A 19,533-nucleotide genomic window follows, 5' to 3' on the forward strand; every position below is an offset into this window, starting at 1 on the left:
TATCTCCATCCCGGGTGAGGTAAATGATGCTGTAGCTGCCCTCTCCAAGTGCCTGGGGGCTGTGGGGGTCTGGATGGGGAAAAACAGGCTTCAACTGAACCCTGGAAAGACGGAGTGGCTGTGGGTTGATGGCTCCTCTGTATCCAGGAAACTATCATCTTTAGTTCTGGATGGGGTTGCACTGCCCCATTCAGACCCGGTGCATAATCTGGGAGTCCTCCTGGACTCACAACTCCTGCTCAATGAACAGGTGGCAGTCGTGGCCAGAAGGGCCTTTGCGCAACTTCGTGTTGTGCGCCAGTTATGCCCTTTCCTGGATCGAGAGGCCCTCCGAACAGTCACTCATGCCCTGGTCATCTCCCACATAGACTATTGCAATGCGCTCTACATGGGGCTACCCTTGAAGAGTATCTGGAAGCTTCAACTGGTCCAGAATGCGGCCGCGCAAGCAGTTATTGATGCCCCAAGACCGGCACATGTGACACCACTGCTGTGCGAGCTGCACTGGGTACCAGTTTGCTTCCGGGTCCAATTCAAGGTGTTGGTTATCACCTTTAAAGCCCTACATGGCATGGGGCCAGGCTACCTGAGGGACTACCTCATCTACATAACATCGACCCGCCCCACCCGGTCATGCAGAGGGCATGCTACGAACCCCGCCAGTAAAGGAATTTCACCTGGTGGGGTCCAGGAGGAAGGCCTTCTCTGCAGTGGCACCTGCCCTTTGGAACATTCTGCCCCCGGAGTTGAGACAGGCCCATTCGCTCCCAGACTTCCAGAAGAACCTAAAAACCTGGTTCTTGCCGCCTTGCTTGGGGTGGGAGGGGCCCCAGTTCATCTTAGGGGTGGCTATTATAGATCTCTCCCCAATAAACAAGATCTATGCTGCTGGATTTTATATTTTTTACTCTGTATTTATTCTATTTTTATACAGTACTTATATTGTAATTATGTGTTTTAATTTTGATTGTAAACTGCCCAGAGTCCCCTTCTTGGGGGAGATGGGCAGCGATGGAAATTTGAAATATAAATAAATAAATAATTGAAAGGAGAGAATGTTAAAACTTCCTCATTTGCAGCAATGAATTGAGAGTCCAAATTTACAAAACAAAAGGATTTAAAGATTTTTGGAAAAAATGCATTCAGTATTGTATCTAGACATCATAAAAAGTTTTTCCAGGATACATTATGCCTATGGAAGTCCAATAGGCAAAATCCAACACATTTTGCAACATATTATTCTCTGTAAGTGTTAAGTATCAGTTCTCTGTAGACTCCTGCTATGAAAGGTGAAAGAGGATAGTGCATGATAATGAAACCAGTGTGGGCATAGTTTGCTTTAACAGCAGACCTATTCCAGAGATGTGCAGTGTCACCTGGATCTGCATTTACATTCCATTTTGCTTTTGAAACCTATTATCAGACAGGTTCTTCACCATGAACGCTGTCACTTCAGGCATGTCCTCACTAGGCTTTCTTCTCACTAAAGAGAACACTTCAATTGATTTTGTGCTTTCACAGCAAAAGAAAATGAAAGCATCCAGTACAAAGGAGATGGGTAAAGAAAAGACACATCAAAACATGGCTATGTAATACTCCAAGCTGCTACAAAGGAATTAATATGTCACCAGCAAGTAATGTCAATTTGAAGAAAATAAACTTCTCAGTTTCCATGCATGCTATTGGAGCATCAACCCATGATTCTAAGAAAAAGTTCTACAAGAAGTGTGGGTCACCAGGATTTCCCTGGTTCCTCACTTGATTACCATCACTCAAACATGAAACACTCAAACATCCTACATGAAGCTAAGTTCTATTACAATATAATCTACTAGGAGGGATATGAGAAGAAAGATCTATAAATGAATATCAAACCTGGATGATAATTTCAAACTGGCAATTTAGGACTTCACACTGCAATTCCCAACTGAAGAAACTGCAGTTCTGAAGCTGTCTGAGAAACTATAGTAATTGTCATGTTCTTGTGATCTTTGGTTATTGTTATGTCATTCCATGGGGTAGGCTATAGCTTAAATCTTGTTCAGTCTCTCTATCTCACACATGAGACTATCAATCCACCCTGAAATGTATATTGCCCCTCTACTGCAGCTCAAACTCAGCAAGTTTGTTGACATGAACTTCTGGGATGCTTGTCTGTCATTGTTATATTTCTCACTAAGTAATTATTTGAATTTAAAGCAATTCCAAAGAATCCCAGGGTTCCCTGAACACAGCTTGAAAATCACTGGTTTAAAGGAAACAAAAACAAGATGAGCAAGCATACACAGATAATGTATATCAATCCCTTACCATCTATTGGAGTTAAGGGAAGCTTCAAATCATTCTGGGTAGACCCAGACACCAATCCAGGTACTGGCCTCTGTAGGAGCTGTGGTCTCATCCCAAATCCTCCTAGCTTTTCTTTGGATATTGTTCCCTCAAGGTGGTCAATGTGAAGAGGCTTAACCCTACTGCCATAGGAAGAAGTGTCTTTAGTCCTGATAACTGATGAAAGTCTATCAAGGTTTTTGGCTGACAATTTCTGAGTGATGTATGCATTGAGTGCCACCAGTAGACCTTTCCTGTCTAATTGTTCTTCAGGCTTTAGTAGAAAAGTACCCATCTGTGATTTGCTGAAAGTCCTTGCAGGAAAGTTTTCAATATACTTTGAATGGGCTGGAACTGAATAGATCATAGCAGGTGTTTTTCCTTTAGAACTCTGCATCATATAGTTGATCATGGTCCTTGGTGGTATGTTGCCAACCTAACAGAAAAAGGTAAATTGCATCAGAGTTATTCTTAGGTTGACCCATTCTTATCAACCAACGTGGGAACTCTGTAAGAATACATATAGTTGATTCTCTGTTTTAGATCTATGTTTGGGCAGGGAGAAAGATAATCTACAGTATATCATATGTACAACACTGATTTATATATATACATGATAAACATGTTTTATTGTTTGTTTATTTTGCACTGGGGCACAAGGATGTTTTAGCAATCTATTTCTCCTATATTTAGAAATAGATCCTGTAAAGAAGGACTTACAAAGGTATTGAAGCACTAATCTCTTACATAGTTCTGGTTTTTGAGATATCACCAAGCATTCACAATGATAGGAGCTTGATCTTAAATTTAATTAAAGTTAAAATTCTCATGTCTAAAAAAACACAAAGAAGATTCCAAATCCATGAAAATAAAACAGAAATATGCTAGAGCAGATGGAAAGAACATTATCAGTATTTAGGTAGAACTTTGGCTCCAAATGAGTACTGTCTGTATGGTCACAGGAAGAGTCCTAGAGTTAAAGGCGAAGTACACTGACTTATTAAAAATAACTGGATTGGGAAGGAAGGAAGGAAGGAAGGAAGGAAGGAAGGAAGGAAGGAAGGAAGGAAGGAAGGAAGGAAGGAAGGAAGGAATCAGCATTTATACAAACATCCTGTGAACTGTTATGGTAATGGTAAAATTTAAATGTCATGGAGAAAATCTACCTGTGTGATTGCTAACAGTTGACAACAACTTGATGGCACATAATCAATCAATGAATGTGTAAATGACTTAAAAATAAAACATTTTTTCAGTTGTTTTCTAATGTATCTGAATCCTTGAATATTATTACAGTTATATAATTCATATCCAGGATGGTATACAATATAGAAGAAATAAATATGGGGTGAAAACAAATTAGTACTGATTTGCACTTTTACAGATGAACATATACATAGAAATTGCACATAATCAAAAACATTCTTGAAGTTTATTTGCAGAATTCCAGATGCAAAACAGGACTTCCTTCCCCAATTGTGAACATCATTTCCTCGTGCCCCCAGCTGTTCCTGAAGAGGAAGAGATTCTTTGGAATGAAATGGAAGGAAAGGCAAATGTGAAGAGCTGCTTCACAAACACTTCTCCATGACCAGAAGACCCTTTTCAGAGATCAGGGTTCTTTCAATATCACTTTTCCATTATGAAAAGGCAACCATACCTAAGCAGTCAGCCAAGATAGAGTAGTCTGTTTCTGTGGTACAAAACCTTATCAAAGAGTTTGCAAAACATACAGTCTGGGTGATTGAGTATGGGTTTTAAACACAGAGAGAAAAGTCTGAACGTTCTAAAATACAAGGGATTTTTAAATTTTCCCTGACATTCTTGTAGCAAACAAGTCGGTTGACAAGAACAAGACAGAAACCTCAAGCAGTTGTATACAAATTGGGTGGAAGTGTCAATCGCAGGCTAAGCTGGTATCAAGAGAACAGCCTGCCAGGTCACAATCCAGCAGCCTGCAACATTATTCAAAAAACCCTAATTAAAAAATACGGTATAAACAGCAATAAAGCCTAGCTGGAAAATATCCTTGCTTCTGGCAATCAGTCCAGAGTCACAGAGGTTGAAAATGTCTATGCTCATATGTACCCTGAAGTTTCAGTGTTAAATTTAAAGCCATCATTGGCAAGATACTCTCTGGACAGAGGCTTAGTATTGTTTTATTCCCTGTCGTTGCCATAGGGAAAGTTCCCTGTGTTGTTTTTCATTGGGAAACGATGGAAATCAAGCTCAATGATATACCAAAAGTACAAAGTAGGACAACACGGATTATACGGTGGTGCTTAAAAGTTTGTGAACCTTTTTGAATTTTCAGTATTTCTGCATAAATATGACCTAAAACATGATCTGCTATTGGAAGAATGTTCTATAGAGGGATGAGACCAAAATAAACTTTTTGGCTTGAATGAAAAGCTTTATGTTTGGCAAAAGGCAAACACTGCATTCCAACATAAGAACCTTACCCCATCTGTGAAACATGTTGGTGGCAGTATCATGGTTTGGTCCTGCTTTGCTATCTCTGGACCAGGACGGCTTGCCATCATTGATGGAACTATGAATTCTGAATTGTACCAGCAAAGTCTACAGGAAAATGTCAGGATGTCTGTCCGTGAACTGAAGATCAAGAGAAAGTGGGTCGTGCAGCAAGACGACAACCCAAAACACACAGGTCGTATGACCAAAGAATGGTTAAAGCAGAAGGAAGTTAATGTTTTGGAGTGGTCAAGTCAAAGCCCTATCTTTAATCCTATAGAAATGTTGTGGAATGACATGTGAGGAAGCCCACCAATATCCCTGAGTTGAAGCTGTTCTGTAAGGAGAAATGGGCACAAATTCCTCCAAGCAGATGCACAGGACTGATCAACAGTTATCAGAAACATTTACTTGCAGTTATTGCTGCCCAAGGGGGCCCCCCCAGTTACTGAAAGCAACTGGTGAAAAGACAATATCACAGGCCATGGGATTCTGTTGGTGAATAGCTTACCTCTAGCACAGATACTCTCTGGGATGGTGTTGACTTCCATAAGCTAACTGAAATAGGAGCTGAGACTGTCATGACTTTCATTGCAGTCATGAGTTTGGCTGAATCCTGTATGTGTTTCAGAATATATTGTCAGTCTGGGTTTTGCTGCTGTTTTATTGACTGGAGAGTCCAAAATTACTTCATTGTAAGGACAGCTCATTTCTGTGTTTAGATTTATAGGGATTCTGAAATTCTGTTTGAAGACTGATTAAAATAATTTGTCCTTGGTGATTATCTAAAATAATTCCTGTATGTTCTGTAGGATTTTCCAACCTGAATATTTAAGGGATTCAAAATATACTCTGATATCATATTCTGCCCAACTTCTCACATTTGTGGAATGGGGGATACATGGAACAACACTAAAAAAGTTGTATTTGGTCCAAATGTATATCAATAACAGTAGCAAAAACTTTGATCTCTGAACAAGATCATCTGGCAGAGTTGCTTGTAATTATTTTACATGACTATTTACATATTGGTATAGGAGAAATTCTTGTGAATAATAACACTATATTACAAATGCTGCCAGATGACCTGGTGCACCAAAATAAACCTAAGCGATAACAACAGAATAAGAATGAATCATGTTTGGCTTTATCAATAGGATATTAGAGCTACATCATACTTTCTTCTCTAAAAAAAAATACACTGCAATTAATTTAACTGCATTTATTGTATCTCAATATGAATCATATGAAAAGATAGTTACGACTTAACCTAACCCAATAATTCGTTCCAATAGGAACTAACTGTAATTATCTTAATCTGGAAGCAACCCACTTTTCCATGCTAAATCAATGGTATGTTTTGATAGTGTACAATATAGCAATCATAGAATGTCATTTTCAATTCCATGATGGAAGAAATGATTGAATACTCTTTGAGCAGATGGAGTTAATATTTGTCCAGGTTTTCCTACTAATACTTCTAAATTATTTGTTAACTTGAACCATCATTGTCTTGACTGAGGATAAACTTTATTTTTTTTATAGTGCAAAGAATAGTTTTGTTGACCCATCATGAATGATGTAAATGACCTAGATAATATTCCACATGGACAACAACAAAAAGAACAGAAAATTATCTTGAAACACAAAGTCAGGCTGACTATGACATACCACCCACTACACTTTAGCTAAGCAACTGAACCTTCAGAAAGAAAATGTCAAAGAAGTACACATTATTTCATCCCTTTCAGACTGGTGAACATTAGACAATCCACATTTAAGTGGCTAAAATAGTTTCTTAGATGCCATCAACAAAAATGATGGTGCACTACATAAAAAGTACTATTACAAGTACCTTAATTATCTATAGATGCCATAGGGCACTCAAGAAAATTCACTCCCATTTAAAATACCATTAGTTAAAATCATAAGCAAACTTTATTTGACATCAAGGATAAACAAGTTAACCCAAAGTCACTTCTGACTCAGTTCTCTGTGATCTCTTTATGAAGAAACTTGGTTTGCCAGCTATCCTCATTACAAGAAGAAACTGGGATCCTTATACATGAAAGGCTCGAAGAGTGACTTCTGTTGCACAAGATGATGAATATTAAAACAATGAATGGCTTATGGTATTATTTATTTACATTTGTCTGTTTAAATAATGTTGCCTTGGAGAATCTGGCAAACAAAATACCCAAGTTATCAGGCTACTGTTAAACAAAAATGTGATACAAGATTATGTGACAAACCATCCATTTTTTGGAGCATAATAAAATTAAACTGCTGTACCCCAATTAGGGTATTTAAAACTGCATTTGAGAGGAGATATCTAGTAGTCTTTTTAATGAGAAAAGTAATAATTTTTGAGACCAACAATGTCAGCAGCACAGTGAGGTTTTGTTTCTACACTGGATTCTGTAGTTGAGGACTGGAAAGTGCCCTCAGCCCCACTTTTTAAGAAGGGCTTATGGAAAGATCCAGGAAATTATAGCCCTGTCTGCTTAACATCTGACATCACTAAGTGAAGCGGTCGCTAAGAGAGAAATCACATGACCCCGACTGTGCTTTCCAGCTGCAGGGACAGGACTACTCAGTTTCACACCTTTGCCTTTTGTTTGCCTCCTAACCACTCCCCCACCCTTTGGAATGCTCAAGTGCCTGCTTACTGTCTTCTACACATCAAGAGCAATGTGATCACACCTGTCATGAGTAAGGATGGCGAGCAGGGGGCTCCCATCCAGACTGTCAAGCGCATGCGTAGCACTGAGGAATTGGGCAGCCATTCAAAGAGACACAGATCGGGACCGCCTTAAACTTTGGGGTTTATATGTCTGGGTTTTTCCCATGCTTCTTCAGTTTGTTAGGATTCCTGTTATGTACAAGCAATAAAACATTAGAGACCAGTTCCTTGTCTCAGCGTGGTTCCTGGCTGTTAGGACATCAATCCTAACAAACTCCTACTCCCATTGAAAGAGGGAGGAACAAGAAATTAAGGAGAGACATTTGGAAATGTCTTCAGAAAACCAAGAAATGCAGCTCACCATCCAACAATTGGCAGCAGCCCTGCAACAACACCAACAACAAGTAGATCTCCAGATCAACACATTACAAGCTGCCATGCTACAGCAGTTACAACAACCAGTTCCGATTAACCCACAACCGGCGCCAGCAGTAGCAGCAGCAGCAGCACCTCCGCCAGTAGTCTTGAGATCCCAGGGCAGTCTACCAGAGAAGTTTGGAGGAGAAGCAGGACAGTTGAGAACCTTTCTCACACAGTGCACTATGTTTTTCGACAGCAGACCAGCAGAGAACCAGAGTCACCTTCATCCTAAGCCTGCTAAAGGGACCAGCAGCCAAATGGGCTATTCCCATGGTGGAGAACAACGACCCGATTCTCAACGACTACCAGAACTTTTTGGCAGGGTTCCGAGCACACTTTGATGACCTGATCAGAGAGGCCACTGCCAGCCAGGAAATTCGGAAGCTCAAGCAAGGTAACAAGAGGGTGGGAATCTACATTGCTGATTTCAAGTTGTTAGCAGGAGATCTAGACTGGAATGAGAGTGCATTAAAAGACCAATTCAAACAGGGGCTGGATGAGGAAATTAAGAATGAATTAGTGCGCCAGGGAACACCAGCTACCCTAGAAGCCTTATATCAGTTGTCGGTGGTCATAGATGCCAGGCTAGAAGAGCTCAGACAGATGCAGCTGGGGAGAAACAGGACCCTCAGAGCGTTTCCAGGATTTCCAGCTCTCTCCGTAGCATCCACTCACTCAGCACCAGAGGAGCCAATGCAGATTGGGGCGAACAGGAGGCTGAATTCCAAGGCTGAGAGGCAGAGAAGGAGAGAGAGAGCCCTTTGTTTCTACTGCGGAGCCCAGGGGCACATGGTGAGAGCTTGCCCAGCGAGAGGCCAAGCAACTTCAGTAAGACCCCCAAGGCAAGCAGCTGAAACAGGAGCCATCTCCACCTCTGCTTCCAACCAGGGAAACTCCATCGGTCTCCCTCCACAGAGCTCAACAGGGAGACCATCAATCAATTAAGGAGGGCTCATTCCGAGGATTCCAGGCAAGCCTTTTACTACTTACCCGTAATCATGCACGTCAGCCCAGAGCACCAGGTCAAGCTAGAGGCCATCGTGGATTCCGGAGCTTCAACCAATTTTATTGATGTGCAGACCGTACAAGACTTCAACATCCCGACCAGAGAATTGCCATGCCCCATAGAAGTGGAGACCATTGACGGCCAGCCCCTCAAGGCAGGGCCGATTAGAAGACTCACAGAACCGGTGCAACTGACAACGGGAGACCACACTGAGTGGATCCAGCTTTATGTTACTGCATCGCTTAATGTGCCGGTAATCCTAGGCACGCCTTGGCTGAGGATCCACAACCCGTTGCTGAACTGGACTACAGGAGCAATCTCCTTCCCAGCTAAGGAATGCCAGCACCACAAGATTCAAGCCGCTCTACGCTCTCCAGCAACCAACGCAGTCACGGAAGCAGGGGGGGTCCAGTTGCCAGCCAAGTATGCAGATTTTGCAGACGTTTTCAGCGAACAAGAGGCCACAGCACTACCCCCCCATAGGGACTGTGATTGCACCATTGAGTTGATACCAGGAGCCAGGGTTCCAGCAAGGAAACAATATCCCATGTCTCCCAAGGAACTAGCCACCTTAAAGGATTACTTGGACTCCAATCTCCAAAAGGGGTTCATCCGACCATCTACTTCCCCAGCGTCTGCTCCTACCTTCTTCATACCAAAGAAGCCTGACCCATTGGCACCTGCAACCCAGGAGACACCCATGAGAGTGGTCCACGATTTCAGTTTTTTAAATAAACAAACGAAAAGAGAATCCTATCCTTTGCCCCTAATTTCGGATCTGCTAGATCGCTTACAGAAGGCACGCATTTTTACCAGGTTGGATCTCAGGAGTGCGTACAATCTGATCCGGATGAAAGAGGGGCACAAATATCTGACTGCCTTCGACACCAGGCTTGGTAAATTTGAGTACCTTGTTATGCCCTTTGGCTTGTCTAACACAGGAGCCATACTTTCCAGATTTATGAATCAAGTTTTCTCTGATTTACTAGATAAGTACATGGTCGTTTATCTAGATGACATATTAATTTTCTCTGAGGATGCTACAACTCATGTAACCCATGTACGTAATGTCTTGCAAAGACTGAGAGAGAACAGACTATTCGCCAAACTAGAGAAGTGTGCCTTTAACTGAATTACATTTCCTGGGCTATAAAGTATCAACAGAAGGCATATCCATGGATCCTTCTAAGGTCCAGGCAATTCTCTCTTGGCCACCTCCTCAAAATGTTAAAGAGGTACAAAGTATTTTAGGATTTTGCAATTTCTATAGGCGGTTTACAAAAAATTACAGTGATAAGGCTAGACCCCTCACACAGCTTTTGAAGAAAGGATCAAAATTCATTTGGGGGGAGAGACAGCAAGCAGCCTTCCAAGCCGCTGTTAAGACACCCTGATCCCACGAAGCAATTTATAATGCATTCAGATGCTTCAGATATTGCCATTGGGGCAGTGTTATTGCAATATACAAACAAAACCGAGAGTACATTGCTTCCTTGTGCCTTTTTTTCACACCTGCTCTCACCAGCAGAGAGAAACTATGATGTTTTTAACAAGGAGTTGCTGGCAATTAAAGCAGCATTCCAAGAGTGGAGGCACTGGCTGGAAGGTGCAGCCCTTCCTGTGAAAGTTTGTACCGATCACAAGAATTTACAGCTTCTGCAAAACACCAGATCCCTCACCCCACGCCAAATCAGATGGAGCCAGTTTTTCTCCCGTTTCAATTTTGTTATTTCTTATGTGCCCAGGGCACAAAACTGCTTGGCAGACGCCCTGTCTCGATCCTTTCAGGCAACCCCCAGCACAAGCAATAAAGCATTAGAGACCAGTTCCTTGTCTCAGCGTGGTTCCTGGCTGTTAGGACAACACCAGCAGACCAGGGCTGGGAGCCATGGGCGCACTATGCAACAGCATACAATACTCTCTTGAAATCTGTTCCTTTCCAATTGTGCAGGGGTGGGGGGAAAGCAAGCAATTTCTGTAGGCAATCTCTCATTTGCCTGACCTTTTCCCATTGCCAGTGTGATTGCATTGCTTTCGATGTGTAGAAGAGCAAACAGCTTACTCTCTTGAAATCCTTCAACAATCTCTCTGCTCTGCTGGGAGGGGGGGACACAGGTCAAGCACAGGACAACGCATACCGACTATAATGGCGATCATGTAACTGAGGGATGCTGCAAAGGCCATAAATTGTCTTAAATAGACTGTAAGGTTATTTTTTCAGCACTGTCATAACTTCGAACAGTCACTGGTCAGTAAGCAAGGACTACTTGTATTAGGTATGTTCGCTGCCTTGAGATGACAAAAATGTATTTTTTTAAAAAGCCAGGATAAAAGTCTAATAATAATAATTTGTCCAAGTTAACAAAGATCATACAGTACTGCAATGCTTTTGCCAGTATAAGGAGGGTCTTGAAAAGTATGTTCTTTCACTGTACAAATCAATATGCAATATTTGTTTTACAAGACAAATCCACACTATTTATTGCACTCATCACCCTTACTTTTGATACAGTGAGTTAGAGGATCCAAGTTCTATTTTCTGGAAACTAATCTTACCAAACAGTTCCCTCTTTCCTTCCAGCTTTTCTATTTTATGAGCTGAGGAAATTCTATTTACCATTTAATGGAATTAACTTTACATGCATTTCTACTTTCATAGACTTGGAATCTTGCCTTTTTATCTCAGCAATTAGTGCATATAAGTCTATCACTGTTTTGCTTTCTAAAGACACCTCTTGTTTATTGATCTTAAGACTAAAAGGCTTCATTGGAGATTGTAATCAGAGGTCACATGAGCAGATCATTTATTACAAGCTCTAGATAGATATATCCCTGAATAGTCATCCATCCTGGTTTGCTCGGTCTCTGGCAGTGAGGACTGGTTTGACTTGGTTACCACTTTCCTCCTCCCATTGTTGAAAAACTTGCATAATTTTCAGGTAGAAGCAGCAAGAAAAAAACAGTCATGTGTCTAAAGTCAAGACTAACAGATAAACTAACAGATTTATTTTTATTTATTTATAAATTTATTCACCACCCATCTCCCCCTAACAGATGCTTGGTTCACATTGTAGTGGCTAATGTTTAGGCAGTGCAGAATCTTTAGTAAACTGGAGAGAAAAGCAGTCTTAAACTGGTTCCCAGTTAACAGTCATACATCTTTGTTCCTGACATAATTTTGGCCAGGTTGTGCTTTGGGACTAGCCATTATTTTTGGTGGATAATCAAAGCTTAAATAGCGTGGATGCTGGGACCATGGGATGTGTAAGAACACAGGGTGCATTACAAATGCTTATGAAATACTGTGGACAATGAATTACAGAGGATACAATATTAGGATTTGTTGTGGAAAAGGACTAGCAAAAATCTCTCTTCAATAATGATCCCTGGGATATTCTTTGAAAATTGAGGATATCTGTCTGAACCTACCATAAAACTGAAATCTGAGCTCTGTAGTGGAATAGTAGGAATCAAAGCAAAGAATAAAAGTAGGTCCTCTTGTCCTCATTTGCTAATCTGAAATTTTGTTATAAAATAAATGTTAAAAATAGTATCATGGAACTACTGAGATGGCTACTGCATCTCAGGGAATAGATGTGAATATCTGCCCCCTTCTTTGAGTTGTTTATTTTTTTGTTTCATAGTTCTGTCTAACTGGAAGAACTCAAGGAAGAATACAATGGGTCAAAAACTTAATTAAACAAAACAAAACAATCAGAACTAAATACCATAATAATAGCATGGTATTTAGCTTGGTTATTTCTTGTCTGGACTACTGCAAAACTACATGGGACTGCTCTTGAAGATCACTGGGAAGCTATAATGGGCCCAGAATGCAGCAGCTTAAGTAATTATGCATGCATCTTATGGCACCCATGTAAAATCTCTACTCTGAGATTGCATTATTTCCAGCTGGCTCCTGGGTACAATTCAAGATGCAGGTTGCCACCTTTGAAGTCCATCATGGTTCAGGGTTTGGATCTCTACAGCACCACCCACTCAGTAAAGTTCAGTAGAATGGCTCTTTACATGTCCCCTTGATCAGAGACTACCGTTTCCAGGGGCCATGGAAGCATGCCTTCTCAGTTGCTACCCCCTCCATCCAAACAGCCCCCTCCATCCTGGCCTGAAACCTAGGTAGTTCATCAAGCTATGGGAGCCAGTTCGCTGTAACTATCCCTCCTGAGGAGGAATTGGTTTTATTCTTCTGAGTATGTCTCCCAGTTTTATCTTATAATGTATGATTTTGTCTTCAAATGTTATTTGTATTGTTTTAATCCCAGTTACATATTGGGGAATTGTACGCTACTCAGTCAGCTGACTGGAGCGGCCTATAAGCCCGGTAGAAAGAAAATATTTATTACATTATAGAATTTCTTTAAAGGTACCACAAAGACAGAGCAAAAACAGATTCAGTACACTTAGTGGAAATTAATGGAAAGTAGTAGTGCATCTAAGACTGAGACTAGCTGAGAGCCAGTTAGAATTTGTAAGGAATGCTATGATAAACTCGACTTTGTCCAAGCCACAAATTTCAGCCATCAAGTTGAAACTTCAGTAAAAATGCATTATGTTACTTGCACAGGCAACAAAACTCATTTTACCAAATATTTCCTGACTTGTTGGCAGCCATGACTTTTCCTTTTTTCTTTCTCTCTCAAAAATAAAATAAAATAAAATAAAAATCCAAAGTTAAAATTACACAACTGGACCTATGTACTGGATAATTCGAAATTGGGATCATGATGGAGCTGAACTGATTGAAGTCTTGCCTGATTGCTGGCTGTCACAGGAGGGTGATTGGGCAAATAAATTTTTTAAATGTTAGTGTTTATCAGTGTGAAGAATCTGAGCCGTAGAGAGGGCAGAGATTCTGTTTCTGTGTTTCTTGTTAGCGTGTTGATCAGTAAAACTGCCTTGGGTATTGTTCCAACCAAACACTGCAGTAGAAATATTATAAATAATTTGTCATCTATTTAACAAGTGGTGAATTAGGAAGAACAATCACTACTCTGGGACTTTGGACAAAAAAACTCCAATAGCTAGATAAATGCTAGATAAATGCCTTCAGCCTTTAATACTTTTTACAACCTATTTTTGGGAAGTTTAGGAAACATACCTATAATTCCCTTTGTATATATATTGGAGTGGGTTGCTACTGAGCATTTTGACAGTGAGGGATTGTTGGAATATGCCAAGGTATATGATCACTTTCTCTGAACCACTGCCAACAGCCATGCTGGCTGAAAGTTTAAAGGATTAAGGAAAGTTGCAATCCAACGTGTATGGACAGAACCAGTTTGTGGCAAGCTGGTATGTGACATTTCCCAGGCAAAGACTGATGAAAATGAAGAGAAAAGGGCTTGATGATGCCAAATAGAATTATTTTTAACAAACACAAAGCTGCATGCACAGGGAGTTTTAATGTTTTAATGCTGACCTGATCCACAATTAGTACATTTCATTATCAAAAGCTATTCAAAGTATATATGACCTGACCATAAGACTCTTCATATTGCATAAATCTTTATTTTACAAAAAAATATGCTATCCTATTTTAGAAATGCATCAATTACAGTTCATGATAGGTATTCCATTTCCAAGGCTACACTAGAAAATATTGATTGCATGAATTACATGCATAAAATCATTAAAATGATTTTCTATTCTCTTTTACTTATCTCTTGCCAACTTCAGAAACAAGGATAACATTAAGCAACCAACAGCCCTAAGAGTAATTGCTATTAATATATCATGAAACCACCAATGGTTTAGAACAGAAGATAGTTCATCATGCTAAGACTCTTACATAACCTTTTTTTCTCTGTGATATACGTTGAAGCTTTGAAATAATTTTAAAAGCTACTTCAGAGGAACCTGCATAATGAAGGCTGCTAATTAACACCTTCTAGTTAAAGGCATCATACAGAATACAGATGATAAACCAAAAAAGAAAAAAAGGTCCAAAAGACTCTCTTTTGATGAAACCTAGTAATGATTCTACCTTTGATGCCTGATTGTACAATTGCTACATAATGGGATAGATTACAGGCTGATTACCAAATGAGGAACAAACTATTTTGCTATAAATGCAGTTAAAAGCAGAAGGCATCTACCAACCATTTGTTTTATCACATAGTGTGTTATGGAAAGAAAATAGATAAATACAACTGCTTCTTTTTCTAGGGAATGCACTTATCTTCAGCTTCATTTCTCAACTGAAAAGTCATAATGCCCCCGGGCTTCCCCTACTATTACTGTAACATTCTAGACATCTGCATTAGTCTTCTCAATCATCAGTTTCTGTCTGCTTAGCCATCCATTCCTACTGCGAAAATGCTGGATGGAAGGTTCACAGCTGGCCACCCAACTCTGTCCCAATGCTTTATATAAGAGTATCTATAGATAAGCCACATGATTGCTAGAGGATTTCCATGTATTCCAGTGGCACAGGTTTGCAATTAGCAATCACAGCACTTACTCAAGCCCCAACATTTCCTTTTCAATGAAGAATAGTCCACATTTTGGTAAATTCACATCTGCCTGCTTATACCTTATCAAACATTGAACTAAATGTGTGTACATGTCACAAGATATTCATCCTACAGGTAAACAATTTCAGTGTACCAGCAGATGTTTATGCTTTCCTGCAATTTATGATAAATGCTGCCACACGTCCATAAACATCTACTTAAACTGAAAGTGACTGAAGAATTGTTTATTTGGACCTACACTCTGAGTGGGTGATAATAACCTATGTCAGAGATGGGTTAAGCTTAGCTCTTTTAGCTGGGAAAGGAAGGAGAAGTGCAAATTTCCATCATTTATCACCTTTCAAGACCCTACTTCTAATTTAGCCAGGTGGAATAAAAACATTTTAAAGAAGGCATTACAGTGGCATATCATCTAGGGAATCACTGCTCATTAATTAGGTAGCACTTTTAATCAATACCCTAAGCTAATACTTAGCACTTAGGTGTTTCATATCACTTTGCTTTAAAAACACTTTATAAATCTCCTGTGGGCTAAAATACAGTAGCACCCTGTTCCCTGTAATATAAATGGTAGCTCTTTACATTGCTTAAATAAAGATTAGACAGTACCAAATGCACCATTATTATTATTGTCGTCCTTGCAGGGTAAACCAGATAGGAAACACGGCCAGATGAGCTAATTCAACTTTACTGTAAACCTACATTAACAGAATCTTGTAAGCCTGAAAGTACATTTCTCCCCCCATCTCCTTTACAGCCCAAGAAACTAGGGAGGGTCTCTTCTGAGCCTCTTGCCCCACCCATTATCCAGCTGCGGGCTATGCTGTCTCTTATCTCACCATTCCCTTGGCAGCGTCTCTTTGCCCAGTCTCCCAAGGTCATTCCCACATACCATTATATCACCCTCATCCCCCCCTCCCGAGTTCACAGGGGAAATTGATTGTGGGCTGTGAGAAAGAAACGCAGCTGTGTTGGTCTGCTCTTCTGCCAGTAACTCCCTGAGACCATATGAGGTGTCCTGTAACTCAGCTGTACCTGTAGAGGTGATCGCTGCCCCCCCATCAGGAATCTGTTGGTTCTCCCCACCACCCATGTCCTATATGCCTGACGTGGAAGGAGCTGGGTCATTTCCCATCCCCCCTACTTGGTCCCTTGCTATCCCCGAGGTGCCCTCCACCTCATAGAAGAACTCCTCCTGTTCATCCTGGTCAGTGCCAAACTCCTGCCACACTGGAGGTTGTTGAGGATGGGGTTTGTTAGGGTATTGGTTGTGAAAGTGGTGCACCAATTGCAGTGCATGCATATCCATTGCTGCCTCCCATGACCTCTCTGACTCTGGGTAGCCTTTCCAACGTATCGAGTATTCAACATGCTTCTCTCTGTGTCTAGAGTCTAGCACCACTTCCACCTCGTACTCCTCCTCTCCATTTACCAGTGTGTGTGGGGGGGGGGTGCTGTCTGTGAATGCGGAGTGCAAGGTGATGCCTCTCACTAGCACAGACCAATGGAATGCAGGGTGAACCTTCACTGATGCTGGCAATTGCAACCAGAATGTTCCTGCTTTTATTTGCTTAGTCACTGGGAAAGTGAACTAAGTCAATAAATTCTGAGTCTGGTTTCTTGGAAGGTCTCATGGAAGTCAGAAATTTTGTAGAAAGCCATGCCAAATTCCCTTCTGCAATTCCTGCTCCCTCTTGTCTGTGTGCATTTCCTGTTTTTTTGTACAAGGTCTTTGCTAGGTCTGTAGTTGTAAAACTAGCAGGCCCTAGTCATGCCCATAGTGCTATTGGCTTAGACTGGATGAAATAATGGACTATTGGGGCAGAGCAGCATTACTAAGCAACATAGATCAGGAGTGAGGAGACATTTTGGACTCTGCTCTGCTATTTCTTCTGCACAAAGATGTATGGATGTTTTATTTGTTACTGCTGTTCTTTCTTCCTTAATTCTTTGCAATGGGGTTGTTCATGGGAAGGGTTGCACATTTGTTTTGTATGCAGGTACCCTGAAAAAGAAAGCTGGTTAATGGACATAAAAATAAATGCAAAGTACATGTTTATACATGTATTCTGTTTCACACCCAAATACTTCTATGTTACTGCTACGGTTTTAAGTTGTAACTGTAATGACCATAGCTAGTACTATTGTTGATGGTTTGGGAAGTCTGTTGAGCCTTAATGTACGTTTGTATATTCTTTTATGTGCTGTTGATCAGGAGGTTTTAGATTCATCTAGGTGGGGTTTTTTCAGGTTTTGAGACTCTGTGGCAGTATTTTGTTTATTTATGCGTGATGTTATTAAGTACAGTAAAGCAACCGCCTTTTAGGCACAAAACAAAAGAAGGGATTTATTCTAGTTTTATGACCAGAACAGTTGAGTTTTATTCTGTGTGCTTACTCTTAGTTTCTAATCAAGGCATTCCTAGAATAAGTCAAGACTCCACCTATACCAAGAAGACTCTGAGCAGCTTATATTACCCTCTACAGTAAAAAGTTTAAAAAACAGTAACAATAATCTACAGTAAAAGTTTAAAAACAAATAATAATCCACAAAACAAGGTAACAGTCCCAGCACCCAATGAAGAACCACATATCTTACAGAACAAAAAAGGTATAATAGGAACACCCTCTTCCCTCCACCGTAAAAGTTCCATTCTCAACACTCTCTGGATTAGCCACATTTTGATGGCTCTCTGAAAGACAACACAATGTAAAAAGATAACATGCAAGGATCTGCTAAGGTGACAAAGGATAGATTGGCTATTCCAGCAAGAAGCTTTATCATAAGGCTTATATTTTTACAGGAGAAAAATATAGGATAGAGAACCTGGCATTCTAGAAAGAGGAAAAGTTGATAAGAAATTATATATTGTTAAGGGGGAAGTGAGTCAAGTCTGGAGTTAAAAGCTCTGGAAGAAACATTAACAATCTCAGATATGCAGATGATACCACTTTGATGGCTGAAAGCAAAGAGGAACTGAGGAGCCTTATGATGAAGGTGAAAGAAGAAAGTGCAAAAGCTGGCTTGCAGCTAAACCTCAAAAAAACCAAGATTATGGCAACCAGCTTGATTGATAACTGGCAAATAGAGGGAGAAAATGTAGAAGCAGTGAAAGACTTTGTATTTCTAGGTGCAAAGATTACTGCAGATGCTGACAGCAGTCAGGAAATCAGAAGACGCTTAATCCTTGTGAGAAGAGCAATGACAAATCTCGATAAAATAGTTAAGAGCAGAGACATCACACTGACAACAAAGGTCCGCATAGTTAAAGCAATGGTGTTCCCCGTAGTAACATATGGCTGCGAGAGCTGGACCATAAGGAAGGCTGAGCGAAGGAAGATCGATGCTTTTGAACTGTGGTGTTGGAGGAAAATTCTGAGAGTGCCTTGGACTGCAAGAAGATCAAACCAGTCCATCCTCCAGGAAATAAAGCCAGACTGCTCCCTTGAGGGAATGATATTAAAGGCAAAACTGAAATATGTTGGCCACATAATGAGAAGACAGGACACTCTGGAGAAGATGCTGATGCTAGGGAGAGTGGAGGGCAAAAGGAAGAGGGGCCGACCAAGGGCAAGGTGGATGGATGATATTCTAGAGGTGACGGACTCGTCCCTGGGGGAGCTGGGGGTGTTGACGACCGACAGGAAGCTCTGGCGTGGGCTGGTCCATGAAGTCACGAAGAGTCGGAAGCGACTAAACGAATAAACAACAACAAAAGTTCCTGTTATGGTTTTATCCTAAAATGAATCTATTGTAGGTTCTGGAATAGATTCTACAGTTCAATCCAGGCTTGCTTAAAGGACCCCAGATAGGTAGGATTTTCTATACATGTCCAGAATCACTATGATCTCGCTCAGCCTCAGATTCCTACCCTTACAGATGCATAGGCTGATGTAATTGCACAATGTTACCCTCACTGCAGTTCCTATTTCTTCCCCAAGTGCCCCTGTTCCTCGCCAGGGCTGAATTATTTAAACAATACATATATATTTGTATCAGAAGCTGAGTATATGAAATGATTCAGCCATCTCCCCAATTTGCCTTTATCAACTTGGTTAGAAACCAACTGAGGACAAGGTCAAGTATAGTATTTTAAGAATGGGGAAAGGGCAAGGAAAACTGGGAGTGTA

At 40.7% G+C, this 19,533-nt stretch overlaps 1 protein-coding gene across 1 annotated transcript in view; it reads right to left on the minus strand.

The window, feature by feature from the left end:
* PTPRN2 (protein tyrosine phosphatase receptor type N2) overlaps positions 1 to 19,533 on the minus strand; it is a 666,056-nt gene that overhangs the window by 471,980 nt on the left and 174,543 nt on the right. The window contains exon 6 of the mRNA XM_063301899.1: positions 2,311 to 2,764. Within this exon, the coding sequence (XP_063157969.1) occupies positions 2,311 to 2,764 (454 nt within the window). The remainder of the gene's footprint in view (positions 1 to 2,310; positions 2,765 to 19,533) is intronic.

Source organism: Candoia aspera, chromosome 4 (assembly GCF_035149785.1).
Source record: "Candoia aspera isolate rCanAsp1 chromosome 4, rCanAsp1.hap2, whole genome shotgun sequence".
Classification (NCBI taxonomy): Eukaryota; Metazoa; Chordata; class Lepidosauria; order Squamata; family Boidae; genus Candoia; species Candoia aspera.